Here is a 20,295-nt window from a genome sequence, read left to right as displayed (position 1 = left end):
CTTCCTTGTGGCTCTCTCTCACATAAAATCAAAGAGCAGACACCAAGGCAAAGAATAAGGCCCATATTCATAAGCCATACATTGACATAGAATGGGAAAAGGCCCAAAGCCCTCTCCTTAGAGTATTCTCTCACTGGAACACCATTAAATAGGAAGAAGTAATACCAAAGGAAGAGTTCTTATTGTCTATTACCTTTTTAAATGTTTCTCCATTCTAGCAACCTAGTCAATAAAACGGCTCCTTTTCAAATGACTCTTTTTCAAATTGCTAATAGCCCAGAACATAGTCTTGGAGATGCTGAAGATTGAACCTCATCCATTCATAGCATATTCTTTACCACTGTCCTATATTGTACCCATTCACACAAGGCAAGACATCACTCTGTGATGTCATTGGTCCTCTCCAAAAATGAAGAACAAACAACAATAAAAGCCTTTAAATGACTATATAATCGTGTAGCATTGTTTCAAATAAAGCCAATGATGGTCTTGACTTTTGTATTAATTGGATTTATGTGAGGCAGAACTGTGCAGTCATTAGCCTCACTCTCACCTCCAGAGTTATCAGAGTATAGTGGCAAGACAAAAGTCAAGACAAGTGGCGATGGCTCAGAATATCTTAGCATACTCCAAAGTCCAATTAGGGACTATATTATCCAAGCATTCTGTACATATTAATAAGGACTGCACCCATTAACTAAGACATGCATTGTATGTTAAAAATAGTATCTGTATTAATATATCACATAATATATATATCATATATCTTTTTCTTTTATATAGTCACATACTACATAGTATACATAGTATATTATTATGTACTATAATTCATATTCTACCCAGACCCCTGACTTTAATAAAATCACATTTAAGAATGCAAAAAGATATTTACAGAACAAAAAATATTTGCAGACAATATAAAAAATGGTTTTTCTTAAAAAAATATGTCATATATAAAGTTTAAAATGTTGACTGATGGTACCATGATTACATAAATAAAACTCAAACAGAAATTGATATTATCATCATCTATCTGCCTTGTTATTATTTATATATTACTCCTACTAGAAAAATGGTATACTAGCAGAAACTTGAGCAGTCTTGTCTAAATTTTTCAGTACGCTCTCACTTTTCAACTATTTTAACATTTTTTATCTTTAGATTAAAGGTCTTTACAACAAAAACAAATAAAAGCTTTCCCTAATTTTCCCCAACACTGATACATTTTTGACCCCTTTCTACTTATATTTGCCCAATTTATCATAGGATCATCTGATAAAAATACATAGTACTATACTCTCCTAAGAAGATAATTGTTGTGTTGGTAATGTCATTCCTAACTTGGTGATTGATTGATTTATTGTGATGATTGATTGATAATTGTTTTTTTCCCATTAGGTAGTGTTACATCAAAATATTTCTGAATTCCATTAAGGGATTATTTTTATTTCTAATAGAGGGTGTTTGATAATTTTTTTTATGTTGCCTAAAATTTGTTGCATAGGAGTGTGTTATACTTTAATGTGCAGTTGATTTTCCTTAGACTTTTCTATATTTTAATGTACTTTACCAATTAATAGTAACCTATAACCCTTTTTTCTTTTTCCTCTATCAAGTTCCACCCAATCTGACTGTTCCACAAGAAAAATCACCTTTGGTCACCAGAGAAGGGGATACTATAGAACTACAATGCCAAGTGACTGGAAAACCTAAACCCATTATTCTTTGGACTAGAGCAGACAAAGAAGTTGCCATGCCAGATGGGTCAATGCAGATGGAAAGTTATGACGGAACACTGAGAATTGTGAATGTATCTAGGGAAATGTCAGGAATGTACAGATGTCAGACTAGCCAGTACAATGGATTTAATGTGACACCAAGGGAAGCATTGGTACAGCTCATTGTACAGTGTAAGTGAATTCCTTTTCTGTGATTTCTCTTAGGGGAAGAAAAAAGCAACCCATTAAGTTAATGAAAATTATTTTGTCTACTGGGTTAGCAATTTGGATTTCAATACAGTTTTTTCACTTGTAACTTGCTTGTTATAAACAATGTCATATCTTCTTTTAAATATCTGTTTTCTACAGATCCCCCTGCTGTGGAACCAGCATTCCTGGAGATAAGGCAAGGACAGGATCGAAGTGTCACAATGAGTTGCAGAGTGTTGAGAGCCTATCCTATCCGGGTGCTGACCTATGAGTGGCGCTTGGGCAATAAGTTATTACGGATGGGTCAGTTTGATTCGCAAGAGTATACAGAGTACACACTGAAGGATCTATCCAATGAAAACTATGGGATTTACAATTGTAACATTATAAATGAAGCTGGAGCTGGGAGATGCAGCTATCTTGTTACAGGTAGGAATTCAAAGATATTTTCAGTGAATTAAAAACAAATAAACAGTACATAGGATATTTCATTTCATGACAAGATGAAAATGAAAACATTTATGAAAATCCATGAAACAAAATAATATTCCTTTCTTTTGCCACAGCTTCTAATTATTTACTTGTAAGATGAAGCTGGTTCAAGAGTAAGGGTAAAAAAATTTCAATTTCCAAAAAGGCTGGTAAACAGAGCTTATTTATTTTTAGTCTTTCAGTAATAAAGCAAAGAATATTAATGGCATTCATTTTATTTGAGGTAAAATACAAATTCATTTGAGAAAATGTTAAATTATTTAAGAATAAAACCTTCTTAAAATAGTAAGTAGATTTTAAAAAATCCTACAGATACTTAATTTACCATTGATTTACTATGATGACCTCATAAAGTTGAAATAAAATAATGAAGTTTTATATCCTAGCATTTCATTTTTAATAGTTTTACTATATTTCTTTTAATTTTTACAAATATCCTTTTCTATTAGAAGTTTTCTTTAACAAAGCAAAGCGATTAAATAAAACTAATGATACAAATACCTCATCTGAAAGTTCATAAAACATTCCACATTTAGTAAAATACCCCACATCTATTATTTTTTAATTAATGACATAGTTCATAGAGCCTTGGGCCTGGAGTCAGGAAACCTGAGTTCAAACCTGGCTTCAGATACTTACTATCTGTGACAACCTGGGCAAGTTGCTTAACTTCTGCTTGCCTCACTTGCTTCATCTTTAAAATGTGATAATAGCACCGACCTCTTAGGGTTGTTGTGAGGATCAAATGAAATAACTCTAAAGGATTTAGCATAATGCCTGACACATAGTAAATGCTATATAAATGTTAGCTCTTATTACTATTACTATTATTATTTTCTTTACCTCCTACTGTGAGATAGGAATTGCATAAATTCATGTCATTCCATATTTTTAGAAATCATCTATTTCCTAATTTCTTACAGCATATTCACATACCACGTCTTATTTAGTCATTCCTTAATTGCAGTTGAGTACATAACAACATACAAAAGCAAATATATCTCTTAAGGTCTAATATTAAAAAATACAAAGACCCCAGGTACTAGGATAATGGCTCATTATTTGATTAAAAACTGCTGGGAAAAATGAATAACTGTATGAAAGAAATTAGATTTAGATCATAAACTTTAAAATTCTAAATGGGTACAAAACCTATATATAGAAAGATACATCATAACATAATAGAGAACCATGGAAAATACCTATTAGATACATAAACCGGGGCAGCTAGGTGGCGCAGTGGATAAAGCAATGATCCTGGATTCAGGAAGACCTGAGTTCCAATCCGGCCTCAGACATTTGACACTTACTAGCTGTGTGACCCTGGACAAGTCACTTAACCCTCATTGCCCCAGAAAAAAAATACATAAACAAGGAGAAAAGTTCATGACCTGAACAGGAATGGAGAGCAGCACAAAAGATAAAATGAATAATTTAGACTACATAAAATTTTACAAGTTTTTTACACAGTACACATCTAATAAATCTAAGGATTAAAAGGGAAACAACTAGAAAAAGTATTTGATAAATGTGTCATTTCCAAAATGATCTGATTCATATTTATTAGGAACTGATTCAACATTTAAAGAATAGATCCATTATCCAACGGTATAAGCATATGAAGAGTTCCCAAGGAAATAGACCCAAACTATCTATAGCTATGCTAAAAAAATGCTCCAAATTACTACTAATTAGAAAAAATTACAACCCATCAGACTGGCAAAGATGACTATTTCCAAAGTTACTAATGATATTCTCATTTGTTAAGTCCAGTGACCTTTTCTCAATCCCCATTCTTCATGGTACTCTTCACGTCTTTGATGCCATCAAACCCCCTCTTCTCCTTGATTCTCTCTCTCTCCTGGTTTTGTTCTTAACTGTAACTGCTCCTTCTCAATCTCATTTGTGAGATCTTTGTCCAAGTCATCATTATTATGGGTATCACCTAGAGCCCTATCCTGGATTTTCTTTCTCTCTCTTCAGTATTCCACTAGGTGCAATCATCTGCTCTCATGGATTGAATTATCATTTCTATCTTGATGATTCTCAAATCTAGTCTTTTCCAGCCCTAACCTCTCTGCTAACCTCTGTGAAATTTAAAATTGGATATTAGATCATATAATCTCCCCTACTTAACTTTTCCCTTAATTATCTCCCAGACTAGTAAATGGAAGAAGCTTCTGGTTTTTCTAGATAGGCTTTATTGTATATAAGGTGTTGTTGATTAGAAGGATAGGAAAGTAGAAAATACAGTAGAAATCGTCTTAAATCTAGGCTTAGTCTATATTTCTTATAAAAACTCACCAAACCAAAAAGGCCACCTTTGGAGTGAGGGAGACCGTCTGTGCCGCGCCGCCAGGAGTCCCGCCAAGCAGGCCAAAAAGGCCTACTCTCCTTCTCTCCACCCCGGAAGTCAAAAAACCCCGGCAGGCAGTCTGACATGCGCAGCAGGCGGACTGTACCCGGCAGGCAGTCTGACATGCGCAGCAGGCGGACTGTTTCATCTCCTCCCCAAAAGGGTGGTCCTTGAAAAAACTGGCGTCTTTCAGTTATCCTAACCGACTGTTAAAACTTTCATATTTTACCACACCTCTAGTCCTACATTTTCAAATGTGTGCTTTACATCTTGGGGGGGGGGGGGGGGCAAGAGGATTAAGTGACTTGCCAGGGTCACAAAGCTAGTAGGTGTCAAGTAAGTATCTGAGGCCGGATTTACTCAGGTTCTCCTGAATCCAGGATCACTGCATTATCCACTGTGCCACCTAGCTGCTCCATGTGCTATACATCTTGAAGTGGATATTGTGTAAAAATCTTAAATTCAACCTTTACAAAACTGAACTCATTATCTTTCCACCCAAGCTCTCTCCTCTTCTTAACTTCTCTATTACTGTTGAGAGTACTATTTTCCTCCCTACTTCCCCCACCCAGGCTCAGAATCTAGATGTCATAGTCAACTGCTATAGCCCACCCCCATATCCAATCTTTTGCCAAGGTGTGTTGATTTTTACCTTTGTAATATCTCTTCCATATACCCCTTTCTTTCCTCTAACACTAACACCACCTTTGTGTGGGTTTTTTTTTATCAGCTCATTCATGGACTATTGTTATGGCATGTGTCTTGATCTCCCTGCCACAAGTCTCTCTCTACTCTATCCTGTCCTCTATTTGGCTCCCAAAGTCATCTTTCTAAAGTACAGTTCTGACCATTTTACTCCCTTACTCATTCAACTACAGTGGCTCCCTAACACTTCTAGACACAAATGTAAAATCCTTCATTTGGCATTCAAAGTCCTTTGTTTAGCCTCCAGTCTCCTTACACATTATACTACCACCCACAAGCCCTGTTTCCACAATGCAGGGACACTGATCTCCTTGCTATTGTTTCAAGACTCCACCTTTCCTGGCTTCAAGTATTTTCACTGACTGTCCTCACCTAGAATGCTCGCTTTATCTCTCTGTCTCTTGGCTTCCCTGGTTTCCTTCAAGTGCCAGCTAAAATCCCACATTCTGAACCCTTCTCAATCCTCCCTAATAGTGCCTTCCCTTTGATTATCATCAGGGTATGCTGTATTTAATTTCTTTGTACATAGGTGTTTGCATGTTGTCTCTCCTTGTAGATTGTGAGATCCTTGAGATCAGGGACTGTCTTTTGTCTTTCTTTATATCCACAGTACTTAGTTCCAATACATGTTTAGTGACTCACAGATTCTCATTCTTGCTGTAATCATACATTTTCATATCTACTGGCTCCTTCCTTGATGTTTTGAAATACCCCCATTGGGTAGGACTCACACAAAGACTACAAGGACTCTTTCAAGTCTCTCTGAAGAACTTTGGAATCAATTGTGACACATGGGAGACACTGGCACAGGCATGACATGCTCACATCAAAGACTGTGCTATGCTCTGTGAGCAAAGCAGAAATGTAGTAGCTCAAAATAAACATGAGATAAACAAATTTAGAGCCATCTCCACACCAAATGTTTATATGAACTATTTGTGCCTAATCTGTGGTAGAATTTCCAAGGCCGTTTTTGTCCAAATAGCTACAGTTGTGGGGCAGCTAGGTGGTGCAGTGGATAAAGCACCCACCCTGGATTCAGTAGTACCTGAGTTCAAATCCAGCCTCAGACACTTGACACTTACTGGCTGTGTGACCCTGGACAAGTCATTTAACCCCCATTGCCCTGCAAACAAACAAACAAACAAAACCCAAAAAACAAAAAGAAATAGCTACAGTTGGACACACTGTACCTTGACCACATGATAGTGATGTCATTTTGGTTCTTCTTCAAGCACAAAAGACAACAACCAATCAAAGCCCCCCAACCTAAATCTCCACAAAGCTCGAGAGAAATCACGAGATGGAATTCTTGATCAGGGAAGCAAAGAGGAAATCAGGAAACCTAATTTGTCCAACCCAAGATGACTTTAGGGAGACAGAAATGTCTCTAGACCTAGTGGACAGTATCTGTTTAGGAAGCAGCACATTCCATCACCAGAGACTAAAAGAGGCAGGAAGTATCAGGGTAGAAAGAAAATCAGGGGATACATGAACTAGTGCTAAGTGTAGCATGAGTACTATCTGAAAGCTCTGTCATGCACTACCCAGTTCAAGGTCATAGATCAAGGATCAAAAGGTATAGTCATGAACATTAGTTACCTGTACACTGAGCAAGGAACATAAGCTCTGGGAAAAAATGTAGTGTGTCACTTTCGTCCCACAAGCAAAGCAATGAGTCAGTTCTACTCTGTAGCCCAATGTATGCAAGCCTGCAAGAAATATCAAGGAGATATCTTAATCCAAAGGGGAGCTAATAGTTCAGTCATTCTGAACCTGCCAGCTTCTCCGAGGGTTCAGAGAGAACCTCATCAAACTCCTGCACAGACTACTGAACTTCCCAACTAAGGACAAATTAATACGACTTAAACTGCAGTTAGAAATTTGCAGAGCTCAGACTAATGGAAGTAAATAGACCATGCCCTGGATCACCATTACTTTGTAAATACTTAAAAGTTTGTCAGACACCCAGTCTGAATGAGGACTCCACAGAAGTCTGCATACCCTAGCATTACCATAACTGTGTAAAGTCAAGAAGTAGGCTGGAAGAAACAAAAAATAATACCATTATAAAGAACTATTATAGCAAGATGAAAGCTCAAGACACAAAAAAAGAAATAAGTCGCATCTTTAGCCAAGTCTCAAAGAAAATGCCACTTAGAACACATCCAATAAGAATTCATAGAATAAATGAATTAAGAATTTAAAAATGTGCTTAAAATTATTTTAAAAACCAAATGAAAACAGTTGCAGAAAAAAAAGAGAAAAGAGGTAGGAGCTAAGAAGGAAATATATGGAGTTAATAGCTTGGGAAAAGAGGTATAAGACTTTATTAAAAAAATAACTGCTTGAAAATTAGATTGGTCAAACAAAGCTAATCATTCCATAATGACACCAAGAAAATTTTTTAAAAAGTTAAAAAACCCCAACTTTTTTAAAAATAGAAAAAAATGTGCAGGAAAAATATTTGACCCTAGAAAACTGATCAAAAGGAGATAATATAAAAATCATTAGCATGAAAGCCATGAACAAAAAAAAAGCCTACATATCATAGTTTAAGATAGCATAATGAGGGGGCAGCTAGGTGGCGCAGTGGTATAGAGCACTGGCCCTGGATTCAGGAGTACCTGAGTTCAAATCCGGCCTCAGACACTTAACACTTACTAGCTGTGTGGACCCTGGGCAAGTCACTAACCCCAATTGCCTCACTAAAAAAAAAAAAAAAAAAAAAGATAGCATAAATGAGAACTGTTCAGTTATCTTAGAAGTTGAAAGAGAAGAAATTAAATTAGAAATTGAAAGAACACACCTTGGTATTGGTCACTTTATGAAAGTGACTGCCAAAAGGAAACTTCTAGAAATATGATAGACAAGAAATCAGACCTGACAGGTCAAGGAAAAAATAATACAAACAACCAAATAAATAATTAAATAATCTGAATTCAAATACAAAGGATCCATAGTCAGTATGAGACAAGATTTATCAGTCTCCACTATAAAATAGAGAGAAATGAAACTGAAGGCAAAGTATCTAACCTTAGAATTAAGAATAAAATACCAAACAATACTGTGTATAATCATATTAATGGGGGGTTGGGAATGGACCTTTAATGAAAGAAAGGAATTCCAATCAATCCTGATTGAAAAGACCAGAACTGAGTAGAAAATCTAATATACAAATAAACATAGAAATCAAAAGAAACATAAAAAAGTAAACATGAATGTGCAATGATAAGAGACTAAATGGTGAAAAATAAATTATTGTATGGAAAAATTATATATATGTATATATGTGTGTGTGTGTGTGTGTGTGTGTGTGTGTGTGTGTGTGTGTAGTCTCTCAGACCTAAATAATCATCAGGAGTCCGAGAGGGAGTCTAATTAGACAGAAAGCCTAGGATTGGTCCTAATATATTTTGACGATCTCAAAAGAAAACTACAAAGAATAGGGAAGATGAATACACTGGGAGAAGTGAGAAGAAGAACCAAACACAGAGTTTGGTACAAAGATACATTCTAACCAATAAGGAAATAGGAGTGTAAGGGATTAAGGGATTGGGAGGGGGGAATAAGAGAGAAGGTAGATTAAGAGAGGCATTAGAAGCAAAACAGACTGAAAAAAGAGGTAGGTGAAAAAAGGAAAAAGTATAAATAAATAGGACAGAGGGAAATATACAGTTAGTATTTATAATTGTGAATGTGAGTGGAATGGATTTATATATAAAACAGAAGATACTAGAATTAGATTTTGTTGTTTAGTCATTTTAGTCATGTCTGACTCTTTTTGACTCCATTTGCGATTTTCTTGGCAGAAATCCTGGAGTGCTTTGCTATTTCCTTCTCCTTCTCCACCTCATTTTATAGATGAGGGAACCAAGGCAAACCATGTAAAATGACTTTCCCAAAGTCTACAATAGGAAGTGTCTTAAGCTAGATTTGAAGTCAAGTTTTCCTGACTCCAGGCCTGGTGCTCTATCTACTGTGCCACCTACCTGGATTAGAACCAGAATCTAACAATATATTGTCTACAAGAAACACCTGAAACAGAAGGATGCACAGAGAATTATAATAAGGGGTCTGGGACAGAACCTATTGTCTTTTACATGAGGTTAAAAGAAGTGGTCGCAAACAGGATCTCAGACAAAGTCAAAAGAAAACAACAACCTAATTTAAAAAGATGATGAGCAGGGAACTTTTCCATAAAAAATACCATAGATAATGAATTAATAGAAATACTAACATATATGAACCAAATGGTATGGAATCTGAATTTGTAAAGTCAAATCAGTTATAGGAAGAAATAAATAGAAAAAGTATCATAGCATACGGGAGGAAAGCTTAATTTATTCCTCTGAGACCTAGATGTATACTAATCAAAACAACAATAAATAAGAAAAGAGCCAAAGACCTGGAATAGGATTAGAAAAGTAAGATATTATAGAACTCTGAAAAGTATGGATGGGAATGGGGTATACTGTCATGATTGAAATCAATTCTCTGAGTCAGATTTTATTATCAATAGGGGTATAGTACCCTGCCAATTGATTGTATCCATTTATGCCAAAGACTCCGAGCCAGAAGGACAGCTCTTTTTTTAAAGGGGAGTTCAGAACGAAGAACAGAACAGAGTAGGACGGCACCATGGAATTGGGGACAACGTGATTTGTTACAAAGCTAAGAACAACAAGATTGTTTGGAAGTTTGGTAATGAGGGGCTAGCAATGATTTCCCTTCTCTCATGAGACTAAGAACTGCTTCATTATTTGAATGTCAGGGGTTGGACTTTTGGACAGAAAAACCCAGACATCCTAAGATACTAGATATTAGGCTCAACTCCTTGTCTTCACAATTCCCCAAGGTCAGTTAAATTCTTTGAGGCAAAATGGATCAGTGATTAGTAGAACTAGGTTGTTAAACTAACACCATTATAGGCCAGCTGAATTTCTGAACTAATTTCAGAGACCAAGAACTTGAGCAGTATAGGACAAAAGCAATATTTTTTGCGGGGGCGGGGGGGGGAGGCAATTAGGGTGAAGTGGCTTGCCCAGGGTCACACAAAGGTAAGTGTCAAGTGTCTGAGGCCAGATTGAACTCAGGTCCTCCTGACTTTATCCACGGCACCACCTAGCTGCCACCATTTTTTTTTTTTAGGACAAAAGCAATTATAAGATAAATCAATTACTTGTAAATGGACCAATAAGAAAACGATACAGAATTGATATTGATCATTTCAATACCTATTTCCTCAACTGTGTATACACAGCACCTACGCAAAAATTGACTGTGTATTAGAGCACAAAACTTCACTAAGAAATAGAGAAAAAACAAATATTTTGTGTATCTTTTACTAAACGTGAAGTAATAAAATTGTATTCCCAAAAAGGCCTTTGAAACAAGTATTAAAATTAATTAGAAATTAAATTAGAATACTAAAGAGTGGGTGGATCAAAGAACAAATCAGAGAAATAATCAATAATTTTAATCAAAATATGAGCCAAAAAACCCCCAAAAATTTGGAGAAGGGAGCCAAAGCAATGTTTTGAGGGAAATTTATCTCTAAATGTTAACATCAGTGAAAGATAGAAAACAGAAGACACAATTTGTAAGTAATATGATAGTTTAATTAGAGAATCCTAAAAAAATCAACTAAAAAACTAACCAAACATTTTAAGAACTTTAGCAAAGTTGAAGGATATAAAATTAATCTACATAAATCAACATTTCTATATATTACCAATTAAATGTAGAAGGAAGATATGAAAAAAGAAATTCCATTTAAAATAACTTCAGACAGCATAAAATACTTGGGAGTATACCTGCCAACACTAATAAAGGAGCTAAATGAATACTGCGAACAATATGAACATTTTGAACAAAATAATTTTCATACAAATGAAGACAGATCTACACAGTTGGAGAAATATTAAATTGTTCATGGGTACCTGAGACAATATAATAAAAATGACAATGCCACCTAAGTTATGTACTCAGTATCACAGCAATCAAACTACCAGAGGACTACTTTTTATAGAGCTAGAGAAAAAATAATAATAAAATGCATCTGGGAAAACAGAAGATCAAGAATACCAAGGGAATCAATGAAAAAAAAATAGGAAGAAATTGGGCCTAGAGGGACAAGTTCTCAAACTATACTACATGACTGTAATCACCAAAACAATTTCATACTGGGTAAGAAATAGAAAATTTGATTTGTGAAATAGATTAGGCACACAATATATAGAAGCAAATGAACACACTAATATATTGTTTGATAAACACAAAGATCCCAGCTACCAAGCTAGGAAATTGCTATGTGACAAAATCTGTTGGGAAAATTTTAAGTAGTCTGGCAAAAGCCAAGTACAAATCAGTACCACATACCATATACTAAGATAAACTAATGGGAAACATGATTTAAACATAAAGGATGACACCATTGGCAAATAAGAGGAGCATGAAAGAAATTGCCTGTCTATGGGTAGGGAAAGAATTCATGATTTTTAAATAATAGGGTCATAGGTAGTAAAATGGAGAATTTTGATTTCATAAAATTAAAGTTTTTTCCACAAACAAAATGAATGTGAAACTAAAATTAGAAGAGGAGCAAATAATTCTAAAAAAAAATATTTGTAGCAGTTTCATTTCTAAGATATGTGGGGAACTGAATCAAATTATAAGAGCAATTTCCCAATTGATAAATGATCAAAGGATATGCATAAGCAGTTATTCTTTTCTAAACTATCTGCAATGTGGCTTACACTCACATCATTTGATTGAATCTGCTCCTCTTCAAAGCTTATCTCTTAATTGCCAAATCTAATGGCCTTTTTCTCAATCCTCCATCCTTCATTACTTCTCTACAGCATTTGAAACTGTTTAAAACTCTTTTTCATGTATGCTTTCTCTACTCTGGGTTTTACATGATACCTCTCTCTTGTTCTTCTCCCTATCTGAGCACTTCTCAAGTCTCCATGTTGTATCCACTAACTGTGAAAGTCTCCCAAGGTTCTTACTGGGTATTTTTCTCTCTTCTGTTATATTATCTCACTTATTGAACTCAACTGATATAAATCAACTCAACTTGTTGAGTAATCCAATCTATTCAGATGATTTCCAAAATCCAGTCCTAGTCTTGCTCCTATGCTCAGTTCTGCATCAACACCTTATTAGACATTTTGAACTAGACACCTGATAGACACCTCAAACTCAAGATGTCCAAAGCAGAACTCATTGTTTTCCCCAAAATACTCCTCTTTTCCCAACTTACCTATTACTATTAAGAGTACCACCATGCTCCCTATCACCAAGGTTACAGCCTCAGTGCCATCCTCTATTCAATATTCTTTCACCCCACATAGTTAATCTTTTACTAAATCCAATTGTTTCTACCACCACAACATTTCTCACTGTGTATCATTTATGTTGCCACAATTCTAGATTAGGTCCTCATCATATCTTGTCTGATAAGATGTAAGAGATTGCCTCAAGACACTTCCCACCCAATCCATTCTTCACACAGCTACCAAAATGATGGTACAAAACTTATTGAGTTTGGTGTCTGTTCTTGCTTATCTTTGTTTCTCTAGAACTTATCAGAGTGCTTGACATATAGTCAACACTTGCTAACTATTTGGGGATTGATTATTATTTGTCAGAAATATAATTCATGGGGACAGCTAGGTGCAGAGTAGATAAAGCACCGACCCTGGATTCAGGAGCTCCTGGGTTCAAATCCAGCCTCAGACACTTGAAACCTTACTAGCAGTGTGACCCTGGGCAAGTCACTTAACCCCTTGTCAAAAATAAAAATTTAAAAAATTTAAAAAGAAATATAATTCATTATCAAGTTAATCACTTTAGCAATTTATTAAATACCTTCTCTGTGATAGGCACCTTGGTAGGTACTGGGGAAACAGTGACAAAAATTTAAATGTGTAAAAAGAATATATATGTGTGTGCATGTGTGTTTTGTTTTGGGGGAACTTCAACTTGGGTGAAATCCAGGACTCTCATTGGGAGCAAGGCAAAATTCCTCTTATTCTCTAGTGCAGTGAGCTAAGGATAGGGATATGATAGAGATTGCTAGCTCCTATTATGTATTCCCAGAATCTTACTTCATCAACTTGAAGAGAAACTTGCCTCTTCTATCTTTTCTCTTGAAGATAGAAGCCTGAAGCAACTCAGAGCTTAAAGAGAACTGAAGAAACATTCCTCTCTCTTGCTCTTGCCAACTCTGACCTACCTTTCACACAGGGCAAGGCATTCATCTCCATGGAGATGCCATACCAATGGTACTGGGCTTACATTCCTCCCCCAGGTCAAAACTTTTCTGTCCCTTGCAAAGACCAACTGGAGCAAAGTGCAAAACCAGCAAAATATGTTTATATACATAAGCATCAGTGCTTTAAAATAACAAGGATGATTTCCCTAGCATCCCACTGAAATTGAAAAAAATTACATTAATTTTACATGCAGTAGACAGCATCACCTGGAACAATATTACAGTGACATAATGCCTATTTATATACTGGACAAAACATGAATATTTCAAAAATACATGTATATCCATAGCAATCAATAAAAATCAATAATTATGTCTTCTAAATAACACAAAGCTAGCTAGCTGAGCAATAACACCATCAATAGGCCTATTTGTAAAATAAAACAACTACAAACAGGATCATATACACACATAACACAAAACATAGTCAAACAAACATAACAGCAAAATAAGAAACAAATGTATCAAACATGCAGAAATTCACATGTACAGCAGTAAAGATAAGCAGTTATGGCATTTTTCACATTGTCATTCTTTAGTATTATTCCCTAGAGAAATGTGCAACTATATCTTAAGGGTTACCTATAACATCATAACTTAACTTACTTAACTTACTGACCTTGTTTTCTTGTCACTAACTTATTTCTCTGCTCCTGTGCCAGAACTAATAGTTAATATGGATTGACCATCAGGATCATTATAGATGCATATCTGGACATGGGCTCGCAAATATTCCAAGCTGACCATCAGAAATTTTGAATCTGCATCCTATGACTCTGTAGCACTTTTGGTCAAGAAAGAACCTCTGGGTTCTGCCATGAAGTAATACAGTTTCCTTTATTAGATGCCTTACTTTCAGAACCCATATCTAGGTCAGGAAATGGTGAGTTGGATTCTGTAGATCCCACCTCAAGTATTCCTATAGTACTGGGGATTTCTCAAGGTTAAATACCTTAGGATACAGCTCAGAGAGTGAAAAGTTGGGGCTTCTGTTATGTTCACTGGAACATCTTGGCTCTACCCTTTTGAAAGCTTCTATGTAGCTTGCATAGATGGTCAAAGTGTGCAGGTTTGGAGTCCCCAGCTTATTACTGCTAGAATTTTGAAGACTAAATTAATTTGACTTAATCCAGACATACCAAAGCCAGAATAGTTCCTTGGGAAATTCATTCTTACCTGGATGTATCCCAGGTATAGCTAGTCTTTTCCACTTAAACTATGAATGAAGTCTTAGCTCCATATAGGCTTTAAGGTTATCTTACCCAAATATCTGTCATAAAAAGATTAGAAAATGATGGTAACTTGAGATTCACTCTCCAGGATGGATTGCAGTCAACATTTTCATTTTTCTTACCAATACCTCTATATAGGATCCTGTGAGTCTTGGGGGAATATATCCATAAAAAATTGATAATGAGATCAGTGTGACTATCCTTGGAGACTAAGCCCCATTCCTTCCCTAGACCCACTCCAGTTCCCCAAAGGTGTATTAGATTTTAACTTCTTCATGAACAATGCTGCTTTTTCTTTGCCAGTATATCCAACATAAGTATGTCCATCTAATCCACAATTATAACAAAAGTGGATCTGATGATTGCCTGATGGAGGGATTGTTATGCCAGGGTTTTCATACCCTCCATTCTTTTGGTGCTCTGGCTTGCCAAGGAGATCAGAAGTGTATACAGCTTCATCTCTTACCTGATTTTCTCAGGTTCTATGACTGCAGCTCAGCACTTGTGAGGCTCTTGTCCTATTTTGCTTCTATGTCTCACACAAAGGCCATTTAAGATTGTTATCACATTGTTTATATTAGATTATATTCAATTGTTGACTATATTGATCTTTGAAGCTCAGGAGTACTTGTTTCACCTCAGCCATTTTTGTAAATGGTTTCTGTGCCTACATAATCTGTGCCTACATAATCAGCTGCATAATGGTCACATCCCGAATTTTGGTACATCTATGCAATTACCTTTTTCCTGCATTCTCTGCATCCACATGACCTACATGTATCAGTCTCTGTACATGTTGTTTTCCCCTGAGGAGGGATTAAGTTAGACTCTTCTCCTTTGTGCTGCACAGTATTCAAAACAAAATTAACTTATGGATCTTTTAATTAGCCTCTCCTCAAACATCCTAGCTAAGGTTTGTATACATTTATTCCAAGTAACAACCGGCTTTATTTCTTTTTGCAATGATTCCTCTTTACTTATCTGTCAGTGTCATCACTTTCTCTGATTCTGTGGATTTTTCATGTCCCATAAAGATTCTTATTGTTGAACCCAAATCTCCCAAGAATATTTTCATGGGGGACATGGTTCATGTGCAGAGAAAATATATGTATGTATATACCTGTATACCACATTAATGGTGCCTCTACATCACTCATAGGTGGAATGGAATTCTTGGTCTCTCTAGAGAGATTCCTCCTTTGAGGAGGAATTCCTCCTTTGGGGCAGCTAGGTGGCATGGTGGATAGAGCACCAGCCCTGGATTCAGGAGTACCTGAGTTTAAATCCGTCCTCAGACACTTGACACTTACTGGCTATGTGACCCTGGGCAGGTCACTTAACCCCAATTGCCCCACAAAAAACCCCAAAATACTCCTACCTCTTTGACCAATGCCTCATCCTCAGAGGATTGTCAAGTCTGAAGTTCCCTGGAATAACTTTCTACTGTCTCCGGCATATATCCTTGGTTATTAGGCAAGATTAGAAATTTGTGAGTTGCCCCACCTGCTTAATATAAGTGACCTTATTATATATTTTGCTACTCCTTTCACTTTTCTTCTAATATCCTTAAAATGTCCTCATTCTGACATTCCTGATATTGAGACCTCTACTTTTCAACTACAAAAACAAGACAGTGGGACTATGTTGACACACAAATAATTCAATAAATAAATGTATCATAGAATTATTGTCTACTGAATTAACATACTGTGCTTAAATAATACAATGAGACAATAAAATAGATAAACCATTGATTAATTTAATTTAAAAAAAGAAGAAAACCAAATTACCAGTATCAAAAATAAAAAAGGTGAATTTACCACCAATGAAAAGAAAATTAAAACAATTATTAGGAGGTATTTTTCCCAATTACATGTCAATTATTCTGACAATCTAAGTGAAATGGATGAACATTTACAAAAATATAAATTGATCAGATTAACAAAATAGGAAATAGAATACTTAAGTTAACCAATCTTAGAAAAATAAATTGAACAAATAATAAATGAACTCCCTAGAAAAAATCTTTAGGACCAGATACCCTAACCCTAAATAAAATTTCCAAACATTGGAGAATACTATATTATTCAATACTACATAAACTATTTGTAAAAATAGGCCAAAGAGTCCAACTAAATTCCTTTTATGACATAAATAGAGGGCTAATACTTAAACCAGGAAGAGTAAAAATGAATAAAACTATCAACTAATTTCCCTAATGAATATTCATGAAAAAATTTGAATAAAATATGAGCAAGTAGATTATAGCAATATATCATAAGTATCATACTCTAGGACAAGGTAGGATTTAGACCAGAAATAGAGTGCTGGTTCTATGTTTTAAAAAAAACAAAAACCTATGAGTATAATTGACCATATCACAAAACAAAACCAAGAGAATTCATATGATAATCTCAATAGATGAAGAAAAGGCTTTTGATAAGATATAGTAACTATTCCTATTAAAACATTAGAGAGCATAGAAATACATAGAATTTTCCATAAAATGATGAGTACTATTTATCAAAACCCATTCATTGGCAACCATTATGGCATATATTAGAAAATTTGCCAATAAGATGTAAAGGGCTAAAATTCTAGCTAGTCTGTCTAAAATACCTAATGAGTGGTTGCCAATGAAGTATAAGCTTTAGCGAGAGTATTTAAATGTTTAAGTATTTATTAAAGAGCATTAGGATCAGAGAGAAGGTAAAAATCTAACTATTTCTAAGAGACCCTATCATCTGACCCACCATGGCGAGGTCAGGAACCAAAAAGAGCCAGAACCCCCTTCACCCGCGTCTGCTTCCTACTTCTTGTCCTCCTCCCAGAAATGGGAGGCTCCTTAAGTTAATTGGCTGGTAGCATTGATAGACAGTACCCACAAGCAAACGTCACTTCCTGACACTAAGGACCTTGACCGCATGACTTGCCCTCAGAGGCCTTCTCCTCATGGCAGAGCTTTTCTACAGTAAGTCTCCAGCAGGTGGTGTCATTCCAATCATTACTAAGATCACAGGTGAAGCAAGGATGTCCACTACTACCACTATTATGAAATATTATACTAGAAATGTTTTCTATAGTAACAAGAAAAGAAAAGAAATTGAAGGTATTAGAATAGGCAAGGAGGAAATAAAACTATCATTCCTTATAGATGATATGATTCTATACTTAGAGAATCCTAGAGAATCAAATAAAAAATTAGTTGAAATAGTTAACGACTTTAGTAAAGTTTCAAGATATAAAATAAACCTTCATAAGTCATCAACATTTCTATATATTACCAACAAAGTCCAGCATCAAGAGATAGAAAGGGAAATTTCATTTAAAATAACTGTAGACAATATAAAATACTTGGGAGCCAAGAGAAACTCAGGAACTATATGAACACAATTACAAAATACTTTTCATAAAAGTAAAGTCAGATCTAAACTGATAAAATATCAATTGCTCATGAGAAGCATGAGCTAATATAATAAAGATAACAATTCTACCAAATTTACTTTTTTCAGTGCCATACCAATAAAACTACCAAAAATCTCCTGGAAGAAAGAGAAGGGTGGATTAGTGGAATGGATTAATTATACAAGATATAGTAGTAAATGACTGTAGCAATTTAGTATTTGAAAAACCCAAAGACCCCAGCTTTTGGGACAAAAGAAACTGCTGAGAAAACTGGGAAAAGTATGGCAGAAACTAAGTATAAATTAGTATTTTACAATGTATACCAATATAAGGTAAAAATGGTAACATGATTTAGAGATGAAGACTGATACCATTATCAAATTGGGATAATATGGAATAATTTACATGTCATCTATACAGAAGGGAGGAATTTATGAACAAACTTGAGATAGAATTATAGAAGTTAAAATGTATAATTTTTATTATATATTAAATTAAAGTGACTTTGCACTAACAAAACCAATGAAAGGGAGATTAGGAGAAAAGCAGAAAGCTGGGGAAAAATTTTATTGTTAATGTTTCTGATAAAAGGCCTCATTTCTAAAATATGTAGAAAGCTGAGTCAAATTTATAAGAACACAAGTACATCTCCGATTGAGAAATGGCCAAAGAATATGAACCATCAAGGAGGAAGAGGCAAGATGGCAGAGGAAAGATAATGACTCATATGAGCTTTCCCCAAACCCTGTGAAATACTTTTAAATAATGTCATAAGACAATTCCTGGAGCAGAACCCACAAAAGGACAGGGTGAAATAATTTTCCAGCCAAAGACAGCTAAGAAGGTCAGCAGGAAAGGTCTGTCTCACCCAGGTGAGAGTGTAGCATAGTCTAGCCCAGGCTATGTCAGGGCAGAACTAGCTTTAGCAAACCAAGAGCAGGCTTTGGGAGCCACTGAATCAGCAAGAGCAGCAACTGCTTCTGGAACTCCACCCACAGAGGGTAAGGGGTTTGAACAATTGGCGAGAAGGAGATTACACCCTGGAAGCAAAGCCCCACTTTAACAAATAGTTAAAAGTCAAGAAATAGGCTGGGGAAATTAGCAAACAACAGATAAAAGAAGTCTGACCCTAGAAAGTTGCTATGGTGACAAGGAAGATCCAAATACAACCTCAGAAGATAAAGTCAAAGCTCCTACATTAAAGATTCTAAGAAAAAAATATGAATTGCTCTTAAACCATTCAAAAATGACTTTGAAAATAAAGTAAAGAGGGAGAGCTAAGATGGCGGAGAGTAGCCTGCAAATCGCATGAGCTCTCCTTCTGTTCCTTCAAAAAGAACATTAAATCAAGTCTCTAAATGGATCCTGAAATTACAGAACCTGCAAAGAGACAGAGAGGACACAGTCCTCCCAACCAGAAATAATTTAGAAGACTTCAGGAAAGGTCGGTCTCACTTGGGCAAAAGGGAGGTTCAGCTCACCATTGAGAGATTCTGTGTTGAGAGGGAAGAGGCAAACACAAATTCAGATGAGGACAATACTCCCAAATTGCCTACATGTGAAGCCTCAAGAGGGAAGATGAATTGGTCTCAAGAACAAAAATCCTTCTGAGAGGAGCTCAAAAAGGATTTTAAAAATCAATTGAAGGGGCAGCCAGATGGCACAGTGGATAGAGCACCGGCCCTGGAGTCAGGAGTACCTGAGTTCAAATCTGGCCTCAGACACTTAACACTTACTGGATGTGTGACCCTAGGCAAGTCGCTTAACCCCAATTGTGTCACAAAATTTAAAAAAAATCAATTGAGAGAAAAGAAAACAAAACAAGAAAATTATGAAAAAAGAATCAGCATCTTGGAAAAGGAAGCACAAAGATTGACTTGCAGAAAACAATTCCTT

General features: G+C 35.6%; 1 protein-coding gene across 1 annotated transcript in view; it reads left to right on the top strand.

The window, feature by feature from the left end:
- Positions 1 to 20,295, top strand: part of MDGA2 (MAM domain containing glycosylphosphatidylinositol anchor 2) — a 707,950-nt gene that overhangs the window by 431,651 nt on the left and 256,004 nt on the right. Inside the window, exons 8-9 of the mRNA XM_043986356.1 lie at positions 1,617 to 1,910; positions 2,088 to 2,357. Of these exons, the coding sequence (XP_043842291.1) occupies positions 1,617 to 1,910; positions 2,088 to 2,357 (564 nt within the window). The remainder of the gene's footprint in view (positions 1 to 1,616; positions 1,911 to 2,087; positions 2,358 to 20,295) is intronic.

This window comes from Dromiciops gliroides, chromosome 2, assembly GCF_019393635.1.
Source record: "Dromiciops gliroides isolate mDroGli1 chromosome 2, mDroGli1.pri, whole genome shotgun sequence".
Classification (NCBI taxonomy): domain Eukaryota; kingdom Metazoa; phylum Chordata; class Mammalia; order Microbiotheria; family Microbiotheriidae; genus Dromiciops; species Dromiciops gliroides.
Note: the sequence above shows the minus strand (reverse complement) of the source record. Positions and strands in the feature narration are given on the sequence as shown.